General features: G+C 40.2%; 1 protein-coding gene across 1 annotated transcript in view; it reads right to left on the reverse strand.

Annotated features, from left to right (window-relative positions):
* Positions 1–3,384: 3,384 nt before the first annotated feature.
* The window catches only part of RFX7 (regulatory factor X7), a 103,964-nt gene continuing 81,378 nt past the window's right edge, over positions 3,385–25,970 (reverse strand). Inside the window, exons 6-9 of the mRNA XM_054042070.1 lie at positions 24,186–24,266; positions 23,232–23,439; positions 11,953–12,248; positions 3,385–10,576 (exon numbers count right to left, since the gene is read on the reverse strand). Coding sequence (XP_053898045.1) covers positions 7,265–10,576; positions 11,953–12,248; positions 23,232–23,439; positions 24,186–24,266 — 3,897 coding nt within the window. The 3' untranslated portion in view covers positions 3,385–7,264. The remainder of the gene's footprint in view (positions 10,577–11,952; positions 12,249–23,231; positions 23,440–24,185; positions 24,267–25,970) is intronic.

Raw genomic sequence — 25,970 nt, forward strand, 5'->3', positions numbered from 1 at the left:
TCTTTAAAAGTACTGGCAAAGGAAGTTTCATTCATTCATAGTTTTGAGTCTATTAAGCATTTATAATGGGAGATAGCACAAAGTATTATTAAAACATTAAAACTTTTCTGTAAGTATTATGTCAGATACAGGAAATATAAAACAGTAGAAATTAAAATACTTCACTGCCTTTATATCTACCTTTTGAGTCAGTAATGTTATAAACAGTATAATTAAAAATTAAAAGCAGCACCTTCTGGATGTGCCACCACTGAAATGATATCCAGCGGTGGTTACTCTCATTGATTCTCTGTTCGTGTACCTGGGATTAGGATTTTGGGCTCTCAGCGGCAGCCACAGTCAGGGCTCACCCTTGCAAGTGGTTTTGCTGATTTCAAAAGTTTATTTGCACGAGTAAGGATTTGTAGACTGAGCCCTTTCTGAGTCTCTCTTTGCCAGCTCATCTCTAGTACTTTTGTAAATCAAGGGTCTTTGTATCCAGCAGTAAAGAATGTTCTGCTCTTCCAAGCACCTGTTCCTAATTTGTGTTCCCCATGCTTTAGAAATCTAAACAAGTCTTGTCATCTTTTGTTCATAAAGTTATAAACACAGTCAGACATAATTCCACTGCACGCATGCAGCTTTTCAAACAAAGTGTTTCAAAATGTCTTGTATTTCCCCGGGGTCTGGAGAGAGTTGAGCTTGATTATGTCAGGAATTGATTATCACAGCTCTGAGGGGCAGAGGGTCCTCTTCTGGCACTGACATAGGAATGGGTGAATTGAATAATAAGGGTCAGTTTGTGGCCCGGGGGCATGGATCAGCATTCACGTCGCACTCCCTATCAGTACCCAGCCCAAGCTGAAGAAGCTAATGATCCAACCAGTGGACCAAATTAGCTGATGAATCCTGGTCATGTGCCAGCTGAGGCATGTTGCGCATACACTAAGAAGAAGTAGTTTGTAGCAAGGGGCAGGTGTGAAGGTCCAAGGAGCCTCATTTATAACATGGTGGTTTAGGCTATAGTACAAATATAGATGTATGTTTTCCCATCCACACTACAAACAACAACAAAAAAAGGATGTTAGAAGATGGACCCCACTAACTGTGTCTGACGTGGTTAGAGTTGTAATGGTGTGGCCACCAGACCCCTGACCAGTAGAGTCCCACAATATTCTATTCTCTCTCCATTCTTATTAACCATGTATATGCAGCTATTAGGAAAACTGGTGAGAAATAATGGACTCAAGTGCCACAAATACCAGAGGAGACACAGTTCTTTCTGTCCTTTACAACATATGACAACTCCACTGTCACCAAGCTAGTCCAGTATTTGGTCCAGATCAGAGCATAAATGAAGAAGAATAGTGGGTTGAAGCTGAGCCTGGGCAAGAAAATCAGAGGTCAGTTGGCAGAGGAAAATCCTTTGAGGATTTTTAAACTACTGTGCAGTCTCTTTGGTTGAAGATACACAACCACAACTGGCCAATTTAGTCCACATTTGAGGAGTACTCCTGGATTCTTCACTGACACAAAGCTCTTCCATAGCAGTGTCTGCAGTAAGGCATTTTATCATCTACAACAGCTATCTAGGTGATTACATCCCATCTTTGAGAATGAGGACCCGGACTCAGTAATACACACCTTTGGTTATCGATTCTTAGAAAGCTACAGCTAGTAAAGGATGCTGCAGTGCATCTGCACAACACCCCTGGCTACGACATGCATACCAAACCTGTCCTCCACTCTTGTTGTTGATTTCCCATAATATAGTGAGTCAAGTTCAGGGTCTCAGGCCTTATCTTCAAGATGCTCAATGGCCTGATCCCAGGAAATCTAAGCTGTGTTTCTCAACCTTTTTTATAACAGGGACTGGCTTGCTGCCTTCCTAAACTGTGTCAGGAAGATCTCAGGGACTGATGCCAGTCCATGGACTGGTCATTGAGAAACACTGATCTAAAGGATCATGTAAAGTTCTAGGGTGAGAACTGTAGTCAACAGTTCAATTCCTCAGGCACAATGCAGATCTCTACCGCAAGGGTAATGCTCATCTATATAGGAGACAACGTTTTCTTGAGGGCTACTCCAAGACTCCTATAGAAACTATGAACCACCTCAAACCTCAACTCCAAGTGCAAAGGTGAACTCCTTCAACTTATCTTCATTAATAAAAATATATGGAACACTGTACATATATTACATTTAAAAAAAAATCCTCACACAATTTCCCCCTGGGCAGGGAGGAAAAGAAAGAACCATGTGACATGTTACTTGTGAAGAAGTGGAGCTGCTCTGAAATGATTTATGAATTCTATATGTTGACCCTGGTTATTGGGATATTTATTGTATGACTATATTGCTTTGGTTTAATAGTAGGCTATAAGGAAAGGCAAGCAAGAATGGAAGAACAGCTCAAGATACATCACCCCTCAACAAGGCCTTAAGGGTTGTTACAGAACAATGGCAGAGCCATAGGCTCTGAGGAGACTGGCTTGACCCTCAATCAAGCCTACCTAACTGATTTTGACAAACAAGCGAAAAGCCTGGGAACTGACAAGAACAAAGGAACTCTGATTGGAGTATAAGGGACTCTCTCTCTCTCTCTCTCTCCCCCCTAGGAGGAGGAACTTGTTGGAGAACTGTACAGAGACACTAGACACACAGGAACTCATTGGGACTTGAAGAAATAAGACCTACCTAAGTTATCATCAGGGGATGGTAAGTCTTAGGTAAAATAGCAATATGTGTGGTCTATTTGTTGTTGTAAAATACTTCTCTCTCACTTATGCTTTGTCTGTCTACTGTGAGAATAAACAATATTCTGGTTTTACAAAACCTGTCCAGTCATTATACATACACCAGTGGTCACAGACTCCCAAAGGGAAGAACTGCAGGTGCCAAACCACGTCAGACCTGCTGGGTAAACAGGGTTGATACACTGGGTACTGCAGTCCAGAGCCCAATGTAGGGGCCTGTCTACACTGCTGAACAGGGTAGACTAGGGCAGTAGGAATAGCTGTGTGCCCCAAAATGCTGCGCTGTATCTCCCCCTAATGGATATGGATGTTGCAGTGGCAAACTAAAAGGTACCTAATTCTCATTAACCTAGTCCTCTTCAAACAGGACCACATTCAAGAGAACTCATAGTGCAAATTAAGGTCCTGATCCTGCAAAGATTTAGGCACATGCTTAATTTTAAGCACATGAGCTAGTCTCATTGATCTCACTGGGACAATTCATGTGTTAAAAGGTAAGACTGTAAACTATAAATCTTTGCAGGATCAGGGCTTTAAGATGTGACTGGGTATTTTAGTGACCTGCTTTATACAAATCAGAAAGGTCTTTATTTTGTCAACATCAATGTACATTCCCAAATGATTGCTAAGAAAACACTCAACAAGACAGTTTAATATAAAATGTTTTTATTGTTTTTGAAAACATTTAAAAAACAATTTTGAGCACTTTCAATAAAAAAAAATAACTGAAATGCTACTGCAATATTCAACTACTGTAGTTTCAGCAGTACAACAGACAACAAAACACTGGGGGCGGGGAATCGGATTTCCTGCACTAAATGAAAATGTAGAACAGGGATATTTCTTTCCTTATGGTGCAGTAAAGAAAGCACAGTATAGTACAAGACTATTATATGAACCTCAGATGCACTGCACAAGAAATGCTTTCCTTCTTTTCAGTTCAGAAGTCAGTGCTTATTGCAATTATTTGCAAATTCTTTACTTCATGAATTCTTATCATGATAAAATGGTACAAAAATGTTTTTCAACACCAGAACAATAAAAAATAATCCAAGAAAAGAACATATTAAACAATAACTAAGCTAAATTAGTAAACATAAAAAAGTAAATTACTTGTGAATAACTATGCTTGCCTGGTTAACACGGAACCAGTTTCAATACAGCAAAAGAATAAAAAAAATAAAGTGGTTACAGGAATATACCTAGTACTGTACAAGATAAGTCAATAACACTCATGCACGTCTTGTGATCATGTATTAACATGGTGAAGCAAACTAAACTTAATTTCTTCCTGCTGTAATATTCTCACGTAAGAGAATAAGAAATAGAAATATCTCATTGAGATCAATGCACATTGCTACATAAGACAACTTCATCTGTCATTTTTATGACATTTTGCCTTTTAATAATGAAACACATTAAAAAGTTTTTATCTGTGGGCCGTATTGGTTGCATTTATCCTAAGGAACGTGCCTGCCACAGGTTCAACAGAAATTTAGTGCAATATATGAACCCCAGAAAGTTTGCTGGACTAACCAACCAAATTTAAAGTGTTTGCTGCAATACTGTACATGGGGTACAAATTCACTAGTCTTTATACTTTAGCAAAATATGCTATCAAAGTAATTTCATTATTTTCTCATGTTAGTAGGAAGCCAGTAATGTAAACAAGGGGTCAGAACTGACTCAAATTATTATTTTTGGAGTATCTGACACAGACAGGCTTCCATTAGTTAGAATCACAGAGTTTTCCTTTGGGTATTGCATACTTTGGTGTGCAGTAGTGCTCTGTCTCAATGTACAGTAAAGAAGTAACTAGCACTAAGAACAGGGATCTAACAGATTATTAATTTTAACAGCAAACACACAAACACCAATAAACTAATACATACCAATGTACAAAGCTGTGAGCTAGCCTAGCACCATTTATTGAAATGAAAATATTTTACCCCTATGCCTGGTAATTTAATGAATCCTTATTGAATTAAACACCCATTTGCCTTAAATCCACTGATTAAATAGTATTCCTATTTGCCTGCTAATTAAGTGAAAGGAAAACTTTCTGCTAGGCCCCCATGTAGCGTTTGATTTAAAAATGGTTTTAAACACATATTTTAAAAACCTTCAGTGATGGCTGCATAATTTAGAAAAAGTCAGTTCTTAAAACACAAGAATTTGGAGGTGACTAGTTGTATTGAGCTATTGTGCAGTGCTAGCAGCACAGAGGCAAGGGAAGAATGCCATGCACATACATAGAACACCATAATACCAGTGCAGATGCTCCCCCATGTATATGCCGTCCCTTGTCATCCCCCCATGTTAGGCCTGCTGGAAGTGCAGGGTTAACATATGCACAGTGGTGCTGGCACTTGATACAGGATCAAATCTACAAAGCGCTGAGCATCTCAAAAGACATCAATTCAAGATCCACCTTGGGCAACTTCTTTCAAAAAGGGAAATGGCTCTAATGTGTATTTATTGGTAGAAATCAACAGAACTTTGAAATAATCAAACCCAAAGCTTACCATATAATAATACCTCCCCCACAAGCTGGAAAAAATTTGCAAGTCTCTCTTAAGAAAACAAAAGGAGTCTGTCTTAGGAAGGGCATGAACTCTCTCTACGGTCTGCTGCCCGTGGAATCAGGTGCTGCAGCATAGCACCACTGTTTGTCCTTCATCAGAAGAGCTCACGTGCTGGGGGCTGCCTTAGTTCAGTGCTTTTATCCCAGGGACCAGGAGAAGCAATGATGTACTAGCATCTGGAGTGCTAGTGCAGCAGCACCATGAAAATGAATGCTGTCAAATCAAATACTGAAGATTTCAGATCATTAGCAGAAATGCCACAAATTACGAAAATACATTTCAAGAACCAAGAAATTACCAAAATACATTTCAAGAGCTGAAAATCTGGTCCTCTCTTCCTTGTTTGCCAAATCTAGATGGCAGCATTCTGCCTCTCTCCAACACGAGTTGACGACCTCACAAACCTCTAATGTGACACTCTGCTTTAAGTTCTACTGATGTCATCAGTCCATAGGAGAAATAATAAACCCCTTACAAAGCTTCAGGAACAATACTACAAAGTGATTTGTCTGCCTGGCATCTCAGTGAGACTCCACATGGGAGTCAGTTTGCCTGTGCAGATCCCCTTTGTAGCATTAGGGCCTCGGCTGGTTAAGTACCTTTCTGTGTTCATCACTAGAGATTTTTACAATACTTGAATTCTTCTTTTACTTTTAATGACAAGGGTTAAAGTTTTCTAAAGCACCTAAATGACTTAGGAGTCTAAATCTTATTGACTGTCAATGAGATTTAGGATTCTTAGTACCCAAGACAGTTTTGAAAATGGGACATAAGCACTTTTGAAAATTTTACCCAAGGACTTCATGTGTCTTGCTGCATGTTTGTAAAGTGCCTGGTAACATTATGGCTCTATAGAAGTTATTTTTAATAGTTATCAGCCAACATCAGAACATTTTTATCATCATCTTTTTTTTCCAGGAGGCACAGAAAGGGGCAGCCTACTGAAAAATAAAGAGGAAAAACACCTTCCTCTACCCCCCATTAGGTTAGAACAGATAGGTTTAATAACAAATCTTAAACACAGTAATACTTTAATAAGCTCATGCAGCCATTCTACTGAAAAAAGAAAACAAATGTCATGTCACCTTCTCTAATTCTGATAAATAATAAAACAGTAACTATCATTTTCTAATATACATATGTCTACTTTTATTAAGCCTCAGTGCTCAGAATCTTTTATCATGCATTTTTACCTCATATTAAAACCCAACATTTAAAGTGAAAACTAAAATAACATTAAGGTGAGGTCATGGATATCTATGGCTAAAAACACTAAATATATATATTTAAAATAAAATTTTAGTGCATTTTTCTCTTTCCTTGATCATTCCCATTATTTTCTCCTATCTTAGCCCTTCATCATAGATGTAAATGGTGCCACAGACATTTCTCATGGTTCACTACAGTACTGCAGCTCTGGGTAATGCTCAATGACAACACCACTTGTATGCCCTTCATCAAGCTGTAGCCCCTCCCTCTCATCAGCCGCCTACTTGTCTACAAGTCCCACACATTTCTGACTTGAATAACACAGGCCAATATCAAACATCTCCTCAGAAGTAGCAGGCAATACAAAGTACTGAATATCTAGTAACAAGTAAGTTGGATTTAAAACCCTCCAAACACCTCTACTGAAGTTGTGAATGCTGGTTTTCAATCACTTTGTATATATATTTTTGCTACAATAAGAAATGCTATTAAGTGGGAACCCTATAAAATTTAAATTCTAATACTGGCTCTTCAATAGCCTTCAGAAATTTATTTAAAATTGAAAAGACTGCCTATTCCCAGCTGAAGAATAAGCAACTTGTACAGCAAACTCTTTTTTTAAAAATGCCACAATTCTTAGCAAGTGTTTCTGCTGCAGGAGGCACTTCCATTAAGACAAATACAATACGTCTGTCTTTCAGATACAGTGTGCTACATACATATTATTAAACAAATTTAACCCAACATTTCAACAGCAGGATGATCCTTACTCTCCATCCACTCAAAACCTGATGTAGTCATTGAGTTAATGGATTCATTGCAGATTTGTTGAAACAAGGGGTCATTCTTTAATTCCTCCAGTGTAGCATCGTCGTCTTGTCCCTGCTGACGACCTGGATCAAACAGTAGATTTGTATCTAAAGTATTCAGATCATTAATGCTGCCTGAGAGGTCGGAAGACAACCTGATGTCGCTGGAAAAGACAGATGCAACGTTATTGAGATCTGACACCACCTGATTCACCAGCTGCTGGTTGGTTTGCAGATTGTCCTCCCCTAAAAAGTCTTTTACAGTGCTGCTGAAATCTAATTGCTGTTCTCCAATTTCTGATTGTGCTTGGTTATCTCCAGAAGAAAAACTGATCTGATCGGTGCTGCTGTTTTTTGTGAGGTAACTTGGTGTTTGGAATTCATAAACTGAAGTGCTGGAATTGATCATATTTTGCGGGTTGGCACTAGAAAAAGTGGTGGATGTTTCTAAAATCTGAGTGAGATTCATCCTCGCTGTGTAATTTGAAGGCATGTTGTTCATTCCCAAACCTCTCACTGCATCATCGCCATCAGAATCAAGTTTGCTTAACAACACATTTGTTATTTTTTTAGTGTTTGTTTGTTTCTGAAGAGAGGGGAAGGCTGTCTGCATCATGACAGTCAAAGGGACTGACTGACTCCTTTGAGCTATATTATTGGCACTAGTGTCAGCATGAATATTTGTGAACACATTGTGAACTTCAGGTGTCACTGGACTTCCGAAAGGGGTCAAGTTAGAGCGTGGTATATTAGAAACTGGATAGACAGTGCTTCCACTAAGATTACGTTGGCGATGGACAGCAGGGCTTACACTCCGGCATCTGAAACTGTTATTGAGAGAGGAACTTGTTCCTTTGTTGTCAAGAGGAGCAGGAACAGCAAAGCCTTCCTGCTTGTTGGTGCTATTTACAGAGGATCCCTGATGTGATACAGGTGACACAGGAGTCACACGACCAAAGTGAGTATCGTGGTGCCGGGACTGAGACTGATATGACTGGCCAGGAACTGCAAAAGCATGAGGTTTCCTGAAACGGTCTTCCACTAGCTCCTGATAGCTTGGAAGAATGCCATGATTTGAAACTGATGAATTAGTGACTCCACTGTACCCGTTATTCATCCACTCAAGTTTGGTTTTATCAGGGTGAGTAGCCATAGGTCGCTGCATTGGTTTCACAGGGCTACTCGAGACAATGCTGGCATCATGATATGCCATACTGGAGCTTATTGGAGTAAATGCAAAAGGATTTCTGCATTCCACAGGACTAGGAGGGACACTGCTGCTGCAGTTTGAATGTGGTGTGCCAATGGGTGTATGCCGGCTACTTCCCAGAGCACTGTCTACAGGAGTAGTCTGAGCCAGTCGTGAGCACGGGCTCTCTCGTGACACACTCTGAGATCCAGCAATCATTTCTGACGTGGGTGTTGGGGTCGGAGTCGGGGTAGGTGTGGGAGTCGGGGTAGGTGTGGGAGTGTGAATTGGAGTGCCATTGTTGTGGATTGAATGGTAGAAGTGCGTATTGCTTGGATGAGATGACATTGGAGCTCCTTGAGCTGCTGTCTGATTCTGCAGTGCCATTCCCAGACAACTACCATAAGGATGAGAACTGTTCATTGACATTTGCTCCTCCATGAGCACCAGTTCCTCCACAATGCTGTCCTGTGTAAGGTCATCATCAAATGAAAAGAAGTTTTCGTTTGACTGAGGGACTGTATGTTCGAATTCTTTTAGCTCAGACTGCAGAGGTAACGGTAACTGATTTGAGGACTGTGCTTGTATTTGACCCAAAGCTGATTCTTGGATCTGGCTCTGTAACTGCTGGCTGTATGTATCCTGTTGTATTCCTTCACAGTGCACTGGCTCCCATACAGATTCCTGTAAATCATTAGAGTCAGACTGTCCTGCAATAGTCATAACACTGATATCTTGCTGCTGTTCAGAGTTCACAGATGTAAAGTCAGAGGTTTTAGTGATATGCTGCCATGGATTTGGATTAAAGCTGACATCAGATTTTGAATCATTTTCTAAGATAAACAAATTTCCTTCCAATTTTACTTTTATATCTGGAGATGAGGCTGTGAGCTGCTGTCCCAAAGTGGAATCACTGGTATTTATAACATTGGAATTCAATGGACAGTTTGTCACTAAGTGTGTTGAAGCTGTAGAATTTACTTTTATAGTGACCTTGCTAGGAACTTGAGCAAGTGCTGTAGTACTGTCATTTCTAGCTAATGATACAACCTTCTGAACCTTCTTAACACTGCTTCCTTTTTGACCTTCCATGCTACCTGCTGAAAGCTGCCCCACAAGTGGTTTCTTTACAGGTGGTACCTGGGACTCCTGAAGCGTAGAAGGTAGTCGCTTCCTTGGACTTTTAGTGCATGTTTTATCTTTAATAGTAGAATCACCACTAGGAGGTGAACTGATGCTGGGGTTGGAGAAGTTTTGAGTGGCAACTGAGAGAGTAAGAGTGCTTTGATTATTGCCTGCTGAAGAAACTGGTATGATTTCTTTAGGTCGGGCTTTATATTTGGTCCTTGCTCCTTCAGCTCTCTGATCACAGCCCTTAACTGTTTTCACTTCACTGATGCTCTCAGTTGAAGCTTTCAAGGTTGTACCCTCAAAATGATTCCTCTGAGCAGCAGGCAGGCCCGGTGCTCCTTTTATAGCTTTAGACACATCAGAATTCTCATGGCACTGTATTGGGTTCTCATCCAGTAATGCTTCTGGTTCCATTTTGATCTCAACTGCAGGTGTAGCTACAACACTGCTTGTCTTGGATCCTGGAGACTGAAGTGAAACAACAGACCCATTTTTAATCTGAGGAACAGTCCTCGATTCTTCCATTGCTCCTGTACTACTGTTCAATGAAGTAGTGTGTTTGACGGGTACACTACTGCTGCTAGGGGCAAGAGATATTGCTGTCATTTTTACCACGTTTAAGGAGTTTACATGTGGAGCTGGCACAACTGTCTTGATTGGGCTACTGGTGAAAAGCACCGTAGTAGGCGAGCGGATGGTGAGAGCACTGGTGTTTGCTGGCTTAGGTAAGATCTGTGGGTAACGATGCCGGGCGGAACGGTCACCAACTGGACTGGCTGGAACATTCTGAGGAGTCTTTGGTGACTGTTTGACTGACTGCATGTGCTGAGTGACCACCTGAACATTGAGCGGAAGAACTTTGCCATCAGAGGAGCCCATGGGACTTGGAGATGTCACCAGCTGTCTGGTCCTCGGTACCTGTATGTGGAGAAAAAGGACACACAATTTAAAACAAAAGTATGCATGCCCTACATAATCTAATGGATAAAGTTAGATTAATAGGGAGTCAGAGTGCCACATCCTCAGGATTAAAAGGATGCTGCACTGTTATTTATATATAAAACTGCAAACAGGCACCCATCCTACACTCTAGTTGCTCTTCCAGAATACTAACACTCACATCACCACCATCATGGACAATCCCAAAGAGATATAATCTCCTTGCAGACTGTCACAGTAAATACTCAAAACATACAGTAAAGCTGCTCTTCCACCTCAATGGCCAACTGCCCCACAACTTACACATCAGATCACGAGAGCAGATATAATGACAAAGCAACAAGGCCTCACTATCCCTAGCCCACCTCTTCCCCAAATTCCTGGGGAAAGAATGAAAGACAATACAGTTGAGTACTAAGGCCAGCAAAAAATCAGAACAGAACAAACAATCCTGGTTGCCTAACCCAAAGGGGCCCTGGTCCATGACAAGGGCTCCTAGGCACTATGGTAATACAAATAATAATCCAGATAACTCAAATCTGCACTAGAGAGACTTGAGGCTTGATTCTTGTAAAATTGAGGCCCTATTTTAAGTGCACTTTTGCAGAACGAAGGGGCATTCATTGACATGTCCAGGTCCCTTCCAGCCCTATTTGTCTATGATTCAGATGCAGGGCCTTGGAGTGTTGATTGAAGATAGACAGAGAGGGGAAGAGATCTTCAAACATTAATTTTTAAACTTCCACCAGTGAATAAAACACAAATCAAACATTATTCAGGCAGAAACTTAGCTATCAAAATATACAATAAAGACAAAAGTCAGCTTTTGTTCAGCCAAAACAAACAAGTCTGTACAGCACGGATATTCTAATAAAGGTTAAACTGATGCCAGTACAAAGCCCTCTGGACTAATGAAGCCACATTTACATACCATATGAAGGGCTTAAGCAATGCATAGGGCCTTGTACAATCTTCAGAACTCACGTAAATTTTGCCCTAAAGGTATAATAATTCCCATTTAAAACCCAAATTATTCCTGGTTTAAGTGCCACTGTCAATGACTCACACCAATGATGAACATGGCCCATTCTGTATAGGTGTCATTCTACTACATCCACATCCATCAGACAAAATTATTACATTTATGGCTTTGTCACTTATTTGGAATAACAGAAAAAGTCCGTGGAACAGGAAAAGAAGGGTCACTGCATCTATCTCTCAACGTTCATATAGCAGCAGGAAGCCATTAGTCTATGATAACTTTCTATTTGCTTAAATGTTTCCAGACTAAATATAAAATAGAGAAAAACAGTTTTATAAGGTTGTCTGGGTTGAAAACTGTTGGAGCACATTACCGGTATGGGGCTGGGTACAGCTGCCACTACGATACCGATAGGTTGAGGAGACAAGATTGCAGGACTTCCATTAGAAATACTTGTTACTCCATTGGCTGTAGCTCCTTCTGTTTTCTTTGCTGGAGACTCTCCTGGCAAAGGAGACTGCAGTTTCTGTTCCTGTTGCTTCTTCTGGATCTTACGCTGTAGCTGCTGCTTGGCATCAACTGGTGATGGAAGAGTTTTCACTTGAGGCTGAAAAGAATTACTTTCAGCCGTGGGTATAAAAGCAGAGGGTTGAGGGATCCCTTTTATTCCTGAAAGCGAAAAGAACAAAAGTGACTTATGCCATGTATGTTGTGTGATATTTCTAAACCTATATACATGGCAACATGTGCGCATGCGTGCGCACATACACACACAATGAAAACATTGATGAGGGGTTTTGTACTTGGAATAGTTATTTACTGATTACATTTATTTCTAATACTGATGATAAAACCCCTTGGTGCTGGGCAAGCTGGATATGCTTATGTTGTTGCTCAAGTATTTTGCATCAGCATTGTTTCTGGAAATCCCAATTTGCAGTATCCAAGTTAACACAATACTGACAGTGTGTCCTTCACATAATTGTCAGTAGATGGCAGTGAATATACTTTTTAAGCATCTTCAATCTGTTTTTTGTCGTTAATGTTTATAGCACTTTTAAAAATTACACATTCCAAAACACAAGGTTGTGCCATGGACAAGAAGTGCTGAACAGATTGTACAGCATTTAAATCCCCTTGGACAGTCTGGGGAGAGTCCAGCAGTATACAGTGTCGAATACCAGTGTGGAAGTGATATTAGCATGTAATAGGTAATGCTAGAAGTGCTTAATAATGCTACTAGTGCATGGAAGGGTGGGAGACACAACACGGAGACGGTGAAAAACTGAAAAGACAATTGAATGCAGAAGGGGAGATGGAGATACAGAAGACTGAGAAAAGATCTCTCTGGAAACAATGTCCCTGAAAGTCAGAGACAAACAGCAAAGCCGCCAGGCAACTGTTTTTACCTGTGTAGTCAGGACTAATCCACATTTTAACCTGTAACCAAGTCATGTTACAACCTTGATCTTCAGAAAGTTTAGTAACAGTTCCAGGACTAGCATGTTCTTAAAATGATGCCTGTGTAAATGGGTTCTAACACTGTTTCCTTTCCACATCACAGGTGTTTAAAAGCTGCACATGAGACAACTCTTAATTATGGTTCTCTAGATACATCATTTTAGGCCAAATGGCCTGCAACATACATCATGTGCTCAGAAAGTGCCTCCTAGACATCTCACTTGGGAGCAGCAGTCACTAGGTTTGAATAACACTAGGAATGCTGCAGCATGTTACAGCCTTCACCTCTCAATTCCTTTTTCACTTAAGAACTGAATTGTCCACATCTTGAATGACCTGGGCTGAATGTTGAAGGGGAAGAACAACTATGGGAATGCCCGCAATTGTGCCCTCTCTCCAATCTGCACTATAGACAAACTGTTCTCTGCAAAAAAAAAGCAAAGGTAGTTTGGTTCCGAAGAGGGAGGAGGAAGAGGTTTGGTGCCCAGACCATGGACAGTGAGGTGTGCGAGAACTATCAGCTTCTAAGGACAGCAGAGAGGGAGAGAGCTTCTGGAGTATCCTCATGAGCCCTCACAAGTGCTTGCAAGAATGATCCACTCACTCCCTTGGATTACCATCTCATCTAGAAGGGATGGAAAGAAGTTTCCTTGGCTGAAGTACAGAGTGAAGGGTCATTTATGATTTTCTTGTGGTGGCACTGTTGGCAGAGCTGCTGAAGCTAAGAACACATATCTGAGGGGCAGTATGAAGGGGGTGGAGATTTGCACTGCCATGTACCAGCCCTGGAGATGGACAAGGAAAAGATAAGGGCCATCAGGAGTAGGAAACTCTAATTATGAGCTAGGAACTCTAATTATGAACCCCAGATGCCAGTGACTGAAAAAGGGGATGAGCCAGAATTTTGCAGGGGAGGGGAGATTAATCTGTGATTTTTTCCATTTTATTTATTTATTTAAACAAATGATCATTGTGGTCAACCACCCTTTTTACATTCCGAAGGCTCTTTTTGTAGCCAAGAGGGCTGCCTGGGTAGCATGCACAAGTTTACACTGATACTTAATAGAACTATTGAGAACTTCTCAGGCCAGATGTTTTTTGAGACACAAACACACAGTGAGAACAAGTTTTGATGCATAAGAAATCATAATTTTCCCCTTATAGCTCAAGAACTGCGTTTTGTACTTCAGCAATTTACTTCAAACCTTCCATACCAAACAAGTATTCTCTGATCACCTGTTAATAATAACAGGAAGTTTAAGACTAAAGGGAGTCTCTGAAAATGATGAAGGAACATGAAGAAATTTTTTTTACACAAATAATTACACGTTATTAAGCACTGGAACTCACGGCTACAAGGTATCTTTGAGACAAAAAACTCAGTAAGATTCATAAAGGGACTGGACATTTATATGGATAACAAGAATATCCAGAGCTATAATAGTTAGTGCTATTATAAATTTTGGAAGAGATAGTAAACCTCATGCTTCATGGCTTAAGCCAGTCTCGATCTATTAAGGAGTAGGAAGTTTCTTGCACCTTCGTGTAAACCACTGGGCTTTGGCCACTTTTGGAGATAGGATACTGGACTAAATGTATCAAGGGACTGTTTCAGTATGGCAATTCCTATGTTCCTACATGTAAATTGTCTTTTAACCTTAACAATGGAGTATTTATTGTAGCTCCTTAATCATAAATGAAAAGCTAAATAAGATAACATACTTGGGAGAGTTGCACAATGTCACAAACTTGCACCAGCAGAAGCCCATCCACCTCGCCTCCACAAGCTCTATTTTTAGTATGGTTGATGCTGACACCTGCTGACCTACTTATGTTACCTGAACCAGAGCAAACATTTCAGGACAGTTTGCACCTGACATGCATCAAGATTGGCCCTGAGAACGTCAGTTGTTGAAAGAAAATTAAATAAGAGCTGAGATAAAGTCACCTAACAGAAAATTCACACTAAATCGATTTATATGCATTTCTGAAGTGTTGTCACTGTGCTACTACAGCCCTGCTCCAACAAAGTATGTAAGCACAATCCTAAATTTAAGCATATGAATAGTCCCCTTGATTTTAATGTCATTGATCATATGCTTCAAGTTCTGCATGCTCTCAAGTCAGAGTGGATTTGATTTAAATCAAATTTATTTAAATCATGATTTAAATCACTAGTCAGGAAGACTCAATTTAATCATGGATTTCTACATAAAAGTGCATTTTTGTTGGTTGTTATAACCTTAATACACACATTCTTCACAACTCAGAGATTGATGTAGGTTTCATTTTAGTAGGTACACACTATACATTTTTAAAGTGATTTATTTTGAAAACTTTTCAGATTAGTTTTACAGCTATATCAGAAAATGAATGATTGTTTGGTTATTTCATTTACCAAAGATAACTGAAGCAGATATTTATGAAGTCACTGGGAGGTGAACTATCTCCAATCAACAGGTTAATCATTAATACACCTCTACCCCGATACAACGCTGTCCTTGGGAGCCAAAAAATCTTACTGTGTTATAGGTGAAACCGCGTTATAATCGAACTTACTTTGATCCGCCGGAGTGCGCAGCCCCGTCCCTCCCGCCCCACCGGAGCGCTGCTTTATGGTGTTATATCCGAATTCGTGTTATATCGGGTCGCGTTATATCGGGGTAGAGGTGTATTTGGAGGATTTTCTTGCCATGCTGTGTTAGGAGGAGAACATCACCAGACAGACATTTAAATTGTTTTATTTAACTAAAACAACAACGTTATGTATTCTGGATTTTTTTCTTCAACAGCAAACATATAATATTTTAACAAAAAAAGTTAAATGAAATATTAAAAAAAAAAAATCGACTATGTCAGCCAGGTCAATGTGAGAAACTTAAAATATTGGCTTCTGCAGCTAACTCAGTCGTCTTCACCTTCATTTTCCTGTTTGTTCATAATCTGGAAAAGAAAAATAAGCTTTCCTGCTTTTTCAGGTCCCAAACGATCTCAATTTGGAATGAATTAGTCCCAAGGAAGAAAATATTCTTTGTACACCAGCAGAAGAAGCTACTGCTGTTAAAAGTGAGATTATCACTTCAACAGTCTCTGAATCCAAGTGCTTAAGTGACTTCCACCACCAGTTCAATGGTGTGACTTTCTTTAAAACATCAGCAAACATGTATTTCTTGAATGGATCACACTTAGCTCTGAAGTTTATTATAGTTGGCATTATGGAGGGATGATGGCTGCATGTCCATGTCATAGCTAACTCCTCTTCTTCAGCAATTAAGGTTTGACCCTGGTACCCGGTAGTATTGAGAATATTTACAAGAAAATGAGCTGGAGATAGTGCTTGTCCCATTCGTTTTTTTAATGCTTGTCATTTAACTCTTATTGCATATTTCTCTTTTTAACACCTCACTCAGTTCCTTCCAAATTTCAACAGCGTCAGCAATAAAACAGCTATTTCCCTGCATTTTGTTCAAGGCTACAGAAACAGTCTTCAGGGTACTCAGCATGTGTTCAACATTTCTCTTAAGCCCAATGCTGAGAACTTTGGCTGTGACAGTGCCATCTATTTTTTCACAATTTTGTTCACAAACTGTCATCAGATTAGGCCAGTTTTTGATCTAGTGCTCAAAACAGTCCACTACTGAGTTCCATATCATGTCTTGTGGGAGAATTCGTTGGTTTCTCCCACTTTTTCCAGAGCAGCTGCTGCAAAGTGGTTGTTAGGGAAGTATTTTGCAATTTCAACAACATTAGTTTTTATTTCTGGAACACTGAAGTCTTTGGCTAGGAGGTGCATTAAATGAGCACTGCAACCGTATATTATTAGCTTGGGACTCTCTTCTAAATAATTTCTTCTCATTGGATACGTTTGCAGCATTGTCTGTGACCAAGCTGCGTACTAGACATTAGAATTTTTTTTCAGTTTGTTATAGCTTTTACTGCCACTTCTTGTAAGCATTCTGCTGCATGTGCATTTCCTGATGTATCAATAGTTTCTGTAAGGAAGACATTCCCTTCTTCTGTTGTCACACAAGCGAATACAACAGGATCATTGTGGACATTGCTCCACCCATCAAGACTCAAATTAACAATTTCACCCTCTAGACTTTTTGCACACTGCTCAATTTCTCTTTCATACTCTTTATCCAACAATTTGCCTGCAACATCTGCTCTGCTGAGTGGACTGTATCCTGGTCTTAATGACTGAGCTATGTTAATGAAGTGTGGGTTCTCAATCATACGGAAAGGAGAGTTTGTTGCATAAACAAACCAGGCAATTTTTTTCATCAATTACCTCTTTTTGTAATCTGCTGGTTCTTATCAGAAACTTATCTATGGTTGTTTCTGGATGATGGAGATTTTTTTCCCTTTTTGCTACAGGTGATATACTGTGGTTATGTGACATACATGATGTGACTGAAACACTATCATTGGCAGATAACTCTGAAACTATAGAAAATGATGGTGATCTCGAAGGTGGATAGTCTTCAGAATCCTGTATGTTGAGGATGGAGTCTCCTAAACAAAATAAGTCAATGCAGTTATTTAATTATTATTACCATACTGCTCATTTAGTATTACTCACTGAATTCAATGACACTCAATAATACTTTAAAGGTGAAATTGTAAAAGGAAGATATGCCTATTTCAGCTATTCATTTTTATCACAACTGCATCTAAAATGATAGTACCATAGAGTAACAACTATATTTTTTGCTCAAACATGAGAATTCAAGAATAGTCCAGAAGGAAGACAGGCAGTCCTTAAGAAAGAAGTATGAAATAAAAAAGTTTGCCAACCTGAAGATCCTGCATGTTCAGACATGTTCCTTTCATCATCTTCAATGCAGCTTCCTCCTGAGAAGGAACACTTCTCATGATGTTGTTTCATTTGGGCAACCAGGCCTTGCATTTCTTTGTTGCACTGTTTGCATTTTTCACGCATGCCTGTCTTACCCACAGGTAGAGGAACTTCATTAAAATATTCCCAAACTGGGTCTCTTTTACGGCCTGCTGCCATTATAGGTTTTCCCTTCTGGTGAGAGAATGGTATGGTAGATCTCAAATCAATGAAGGCTACACTCAGAAAGACCTCAAGACTTCTGGAATATGCTGTTCAACCAGTTTCACTTTTGTTTCTACTGCCTGTCCCTCCCTTCTCACATTTATCTCCAGACTTCTTTTCCTTGTCCAGATCTATTCCGTCACCAACAATCTTCTATTCATTGAACTTTCTGAAACTTTGCAGTTTTAGAGAGAGGTAAGGGATTGACTCTGTGTACACAAATTTGCAGAGGGACAATAGGGTTGAGGCCTGTTATTTCTCATCTCTATATATTATTTATTTAAAAAACATTTTTGCTGTTAACAAGCATGTTATCTCTGGAGACACAAATCCACAGTTTGAGAACTTCAAAACTAAGCATCTCTGATGGTATCTTCTAGGCTGAGCACTGAGTCCCATTGGGTAGATAGAAAAATTAACCTAAATAATCTATACAGAAGACCCTGGAACCCCATAAGATTGGGTCCCTAATCCATGAACTATTGATCTCATTTACAAAACTTTTCTTAAACATTACATGAATATATTGTCTCATACTATTACCGAGGGCAGGGATAGCTCAGTGGTTTGCACACTGGTCTGCTAAACCCAGGGTTGAGAGTTCAATCCTTGAGGGGGCCATTTAGAGATCTGGGGTAAAAATCTGTCTGGGATTGGTCCTGCTTTGAGCAGGGGGTTAGACTAGATGACCTCCTGAGGTCCCGTCCAACATAATCTATGATTCTATATAGCTGAGTCCATTAGGAGAGTTCTCGGTCTGTCTCTATGGGGGTGGGGTCTCTATATGTTCGGGGGGGAGGGATAGCTCAGTGGTTTGAGCATTGGCCTGCTAAACCCAGGGTTGTGAGTTCCATCCTTAAGTGGGGCACTTAAGGATCTGGGGCAAAATCAGTACTTGGTCTGGCTAGTGAAGGCAGGGGGCTGGACTTGATGACCTTTCGGGGTCCCTTCCAGCTCTATGAGATAGGTATATCTCCATATATTATTATAATTAGAATTTATAATCCCTATTCCACAATGAGATATCTTTGAGCTATAATGTATCTTAATTAAAACTATCTTTAGATAGTTTTTTTCCTCAAAATCCAATTTAAATAAAAAAAAATCAGATTTTTTTGATTTTTTTAAAAAAAGCATTGATTTTTATCCACCCTGTCTCAAATGCTTTGAGAGCCCATCTGGGGCCAGTCTGGAAGGGATAGTCATTTCACCATCCAAGTGCTGATACGCAGCAGGGTGCACTTTCAATCAAACTGATTTAAAGCATTGATTTTAATCCTAATTTAAATCAGCAACCTTTACTGGTTGTAATCTTGTTTTGCATTTGTACCTTTTAGTTATTTTCCTAAAGAAAGGTTGATTTCCCTTGGTTGGTATAACCATTAAAACATTGATTTGCAACCAAATATAGCCTTTACACTATATTTGCACATACACATTTATTTAAGAAATCATATGCCTCAACATACATTTATTCAGACTCTTTTTACTTTTTTTTAGTTAGAAAATGGTGAATAAAGTATTTCTTGTTTACTAGATAACTTCATATTCAGAATTGGTTTCAAACTGCATTTGGATTGAAGCTGGAATTCAATTAAAAATGTACAAAACCAGCATTTTAAAATGGTTTTTATTAGTTAAATTATACTACCTTAAGCCCTGGATACATAAGAAAAAAAATTAAGTTTATCAAAACATGTTTTGCATTTAAAACTAACTGATTTATTAAACAAAGGAAATATTAACTGTGTAGTTAGTGAATTGACGGGTTGTTTCTGGTCACCATGGGTCAGATTTTCAAAAGTATTTAGGTGCCTAAAGATTCAGATGGGTGTCTATAGTCTAAATACCTTTGAAAATCTAGCCCCATTTCCTTAAAGTTTTTAGAATTAGTAGATCTCATCCTGGTTTTTATTCATAATCTGAAAGAGGAACACAACTGGTTTCTCAAATTTGAATGAACTAGACCAAATGAAGAAAATATTCTCTGTGCACCTACTACTTAAACGAAATAAAAAGTAATTAAGTCAAAAGCTTTTTTGCACAACAGAAACTGAAAATACTTACATTTGGAAAAACGTAAGTAACGTGCTCCACTGTAAGACTGAAAATAACATAGATACTTAATGCAATGCATGACATTGTGACCTATTTATAAAGCTTGCATTGACCTTCTGTATACAATTAAAAAAAGCAACACCCTTTAATTCATTTGAGGAAGGTTCACTGATGCTGCTTTTTATTTATTTAAATTATTTTAATATATAATAGTAAATTTAGGCCTTAACACAGATTATCATGATTTCAAATGCAACTTTTAACATTTTACATTTTAAAGGAAAAATGTATTTAGTTTAAATTGAAAAATCATTTTAAAAAATCTGTAATCGATTTGATATGCATTCTCCCTATATGTTGCTTTCAAAGAGCCATCAGTATTCTGGCAATTGTCCTGTACAGAAAGGGAACAGATGTTCTTTAATTCTACATACAAACTCTGCAAACATCTGTGAAATGGATGCCAACTTGAATGGGTACGATGAACTAGAGTCCTGATTGTAAAATGCCTCAGGTGACAGGGATTTACCCCCTCTCTCCATGAGATTGTGAATTCATAACCAGTTTCTGGAGACTTGGGAAATGGATTTGAGAGAGTCCACCCTGAATTCTTTTAGTAACAATTAATGTAGCCAAACATTCCTTACTTCATCTCCTTTCTCTACTGTTCAGATGCTTGTGACATCTGTATCCTTATGTTCATCCTTTTTACAAGGCTATGATAAATTTTGTACAAAGTATGCCTGTGAGGTATCATTTGAAAACTCACAATCTGGTGAACATTATTGTCCTGGTAAAATATTTTCCTACATTGCATGTAAAGTTAATACTGTATAATACATGTTCCAAGTCTAGGGAAACAGCTTCAAACCAGTTCTCCAGAGACAAAAGGCTAGCCAGGTGTCAGCATAATCAAATGGACTATCACCTGGTTAAGCTGCTATTCTGTGGCAAGTAGAAGGCTGTGAGTGAAAAATTTACACGTTGGCAAAGAAACAGCTGCAAGTTCCCGTCCCACAGACTCTCTGTCACCTGAACCCCAGCAGAAGATAATTCTCTTCATTGAGAATTGTTACAAAAAAAGGGGAGCAAACTCCTCAGATTATCTCTACTCCCTTTCTCTCTGCCCACAATATCCACAATGCTTGAAAGATAAGCCAAGGAGCATTGGATTGGGGGAGGGTTCCTGGCTGAAATGCATCCAGCCAGTAAAAGTACAAAATCATGTGGTGAGAGAGACATTTTACTTTGAATTAACTTTAGCTATTAGTTGCGTTTTACCTCTTATTTTCTTGTAACCAAATTCTGACTTATGCCTCATTACTTGTAAACACTTAAAATCTATCTTTCTGTAGTTAATTAATTTGTTTTATTGTTTTATCTAAGCCAGTGTGTTTGGATTGAAGTATTTGGGGAATAAGGTTGCCAAGTGCCCAGTTTTCCACTGGAAAGTCCAGTTAGAAAGGGGGCCTGGCAGTGTCTGGTCAGATGTACTGATTGGACACTAAAAGTCCAGTTATTGCGGGCGGGTGCGGGGAGGGGCGGGAGGGATGCACAGGTTATCAACCCATGCTAGCCACTGCTCAGCTGGGGCCACCTCCTACCTGCATCTCGTGGGCAGGCAGGCAGGCAGGCCCGGTATCAGGCTGCAGCTCCAGAACAGAGGGAGTCCAGCTCAGGGGGGCAGGGATGGAGGTGAAGAGGATCCAGCTACAAAGAAGGGGGAGGGTGAAGAGCAGTGAGCGATGGGGGGCGGGGCCTCAAGGGAAGAGGCAGAGTAAGGGTGGGGCCTTGGGGGAAGAGGTGAAGCAGGTGGCAGAGCTGGGGGGGTCCGGTTGTCAGCAATTAGAAAGTTGGCAACCCTATTGGGAAACTATCTTTGAGATTTGTGCCTATCATTTTCTATTAATAAAATGATGGACTTTCTATGAGCTTGCATTGTTAAGGAGGGTAATGGGCAATACAAGATGCATATTTCTGGGGACAAGTCTGGGACTGGGAATTTGCTGGTGTTGCTCTGTAATATAATTCAGGAGTGGCTAGCTACAGCACTCAAAGTATATGAGCAATTTACATGCTGGAGGCTGCGTGTGGGCAAACCAGGAGTGGTTGCTCTCACAGTGAAGCAGTGTAAAAGGCACCCCAGGTTGAAGAACTGAGGGGACACATCTGTCCATCACTCCAGATTGTACCATGTGTAATGTCACAATTAACATTAATGTAGCCAAATATTCCTCCCTTCACCTCCTTTCTCTACTGTTCAGATGCTGGATTCCGGAGTAGTAGTTCTTTTGGAGCAACAATCAGGATTCCACAGTCCCCACGGAATAATCCCAGTGAATGTAAACCATAGTTTATGTAAAGGCTTCTCTTTCTTCCCAGGTAGTAAACTGCTCCAACCAGATGTGACAATATTTTACTCGACATCCCCCACTCCCTTTCCTTACAACTAACAAACATAAAAATCCCAACTGCAGTAAAAATAGTCATATTAACTTTCCCTTCTTATAGCACTGGTGAAAAGAGCCAGTTTAACAGTCTGGGAAACTAAAGTCACAGAATAGGCACAATACAGGCAATGGCAATGCAAGCTTCCCCTTTCCAGCCCTCCAAGTCCACTCCAGGGCTTTGCAACTTCAAACCCTAGGCCTCCATGCTCAGCCAGCCAAAACGGGAACCAACCAAGTCAGCAATTTAGACGGATTCAGTCAAAGCACTTTAATATTTGTTTAAATCCATCCCTATTCAGGACACGCATAAGGTATGGGAGCTTTATGGAACCAGGGTGTTAGTGATGTGGATGCTTATTCATCAGGGACTGGACTCACACTACTAACTCATTTCACCTAATGGTCATCAGACTAACATATCTTTCAGCCACTCCTCAATTGGGCCACATTCCAACAGATGGCAAATTCTGTATCCAACTGCTATTCCTTCTGGATCACCCAGTCTCCTAAGTTTTTCCTATTTACATTTAAAAAGTCATCATTACACAAAATGCATTAATTTTCTTCTGAAGTAAGAGATCACCCATCCCAGAGGTTCAGAAATAAGAGTTAACCCATTACCTGCTGGTGCCCCTGCCATTACTGTTAAAGCTGCCATTGATTTGGTGCCGATGTAGTGACTTTTGACAAGGAAACGAGCTAAATCCAAGACTGAATCAAATGGCTGGCTTAGGACTTTCTGGGCCCATTCGCACACAAGTCGACAGGCGGCCGACACAACTTCCTCATCAGCACTTTGTAGCTGCCCTGATGGATCTGACCCATCCAACTAATGCAAAGAAAAAGCAAAGCTTAGTTATTAAAAAGCAATGACAACCCTAGAGCAAATGATACAGAAATGGAACTCATTTACTTAATTCAAAAAAAAAATCTATACATTCTACATCTATATCAGTATTATCCAAGATGAAACATATCAATATTTTCCTACTGCTTGTGCACAAGCAGGGACATTATGTTACGTTACTATTGCAGTTCTGGAAGAATATTGCATGAGTAATTCCAGTACTTTCACTACCCACAATCCAAAGCTCCTTGCATGAAAAGCCAAACTAAAATTAGCAAAGCATTTTTAGTGTTTCGCTACTTTTCTTCTGAGCCTACCAATTTAGCATGCCACCTGTTATCTGGAAGACGTTTGCGTCACTGTGACTCTTGCTCCCTTTCTAACAGTGATCTTTTGGGTTTTTTATAGTGAAGGCAAAAATACACAGAGAATTATGAATTTAACAAATAATAATTTGTAGGTGGTGACACTGTGAAGAGCTGCTAAATTAGATCATCATTTTTATTAATAGCATTCCAATTGTTACTTAAGTTTAAAGCAAATCCAACTAGGCTTGTTTTGGGATATGAGAGTTTTGTAAAAAAAAATATCCTATATATATTTTAAAAAACTGCACAGCTCTTTAGCTGCAGACTTCTTATGAAATGTTTTTTGTTTCAATAATGTTAAATATTAAAAGAAAATATGGTAAAAGTTAGTTTGCACAAATATATATGTAGATACTGTACCCCATCTCCAGTTTTATGGAAGCCAAGGTTGGGCAGTGTTGGCATATGCACAAAAGCTTTCTTCCTCAGTCCACTGTAGCAATATGTGATCATAAATTAAGGTCTAAATATTCTCTGCTCCTTGGTTTGTAACAAAATGGCACATGTTTTCAAACACTCTTCTGCTTTCCCAATATGGACTTTATAAGCAAAAGCAAAATGCAGGCCCCACACTTATTGGCATTACATTAAAAAATCCTTTACATTAAGCCAGGAATCAAAACAGTGTAAATTATGGACCCCAGTCCTGCACTGTTATCTGCATGGGTAGAGTCCTGTACCCCCATGGAGTCCAAATGAAGTCAGTGGGGTTCCATGTAAGCACAGCAGTCTGCCTAAATGCTGTAATTTGCAGGCCCTCGGTATGTTTCATGGATTTAAAGGCCAAAGGGGATCATTAGATCATGTAGTTTGACCTCCTGCATCACACAGCCAAAGAATTTCAACCAGTGACCCCTGTATTGAACCCAAGTACCTCTGTCTGGGTACCCAGTAAGGCATCCAATCTGAATTTGAAGACCTCAAGAGATGGAGAATTCACCACTTCCCTGGATAGGTGGTCCCAATGGTTAATCACCCTCCTTGTTAAAAATTTGTGTCTTATTTCTAATTTGAATTTGCCTGGTTTTAACTTCCAGCCATTGGTTCTCTTTATGCCACTCTCTGGTAGATTAACAACTCTTTACAAGATAAGGCCATATTTTAATCATCCTGAGTTGATAAGAGAATGATTTGTCTTATTCATAATTTTCCGATTTCCTATTACATGAAGCACCGATTCTCTAAACTAGAGGGCATATATAGTTAACTGCTACCAACTAAGCATGGAAGTCTCTCCTTTAACAGATTCACAGATTCCAAGGCCAGAAGGGTCCACTGTGATAATCTAGTCCAGTGTTTTTCAAAGTTCTGGTCACGACCCAGTACTGGGTTGTGGCATGTAAGGCATTGGCTCGCCTTGCTCAGCACCCAGGGGATCCTAGTGGCTCTGGTCAGCAGTGCCAACTGGGATGTTAAAAGTCCTGTCAACGGTGCTGCCCAGCTAAGGCAGGCTAGTGCCTACCTGTTCCAACACCGCGCTGTGCCCCGGAAGCAGCCAGCAACAGGTCCAGCTTCTAGGCAGGGAGACCACAGTGGAGCTGCTTGCGCACTGCTGCCTAGGAGCTGGACCCGTTGCTGGCTACTTCTGGGGCGCAGCCTGGTCTGCGCCACTGACCAGCAGCTGCCAGAGGTAAGTCTGCACCCCAACCCCACGACCCAATCCCCTGCCCCAGCCGTGAGCCCCCCCACCCGAAACCCCTTCCTGCACCCCAAACCCTTCATCCCCGACCCCACCCTAGAGCCTGCACCCCCAAGCCCAGAGCCCAGACCCCCTCCCATACCCCAACCCCCTACCCCAGCCCAGAGCACCCTCCCACACCCTGAACCCCTCATTCCTAGCCCCACCCCACAGTCCTCACTCCCCCACCCCAGCCCTGAGACCCTCCCACACCCCAAACTCCTCATCCCCAGCTCTGTTGGGTTGCGGGAATCAACAATTTTCTTCAACAGGGTCCCCAGAAAAAAAGTTTGAAAACCACTGATCTAGTCTGACCTGCTGTATAGCACAGGGCCTCAACCTTTCGCAAAATAATTGCTAGAGCTGATCTTGTAGATTTTAAAATTGTCAGCAATGGAGAATCCACCATGACCCTTGGTAAATTGTTCCAATGGTTAATTACTCTCACCATTAAAAATGTAAATGCG

The sequence above is a fragment of the Malaclemys terrapin genome, chromosome 10 (genome assembly GCF_027887155.1).
Source record: "Malaclemys terrapin pileata isolate rMalTer1 chromosome 10, rMalTer1.hap1, whole genome shotgun sequence".
In the NCBI taxonomy this organism is placed as follows: Eukaryota; Metazoa; Chordata; order Testudines; family Emydidae; genus Malaclemys; species Malaclemys terrapin.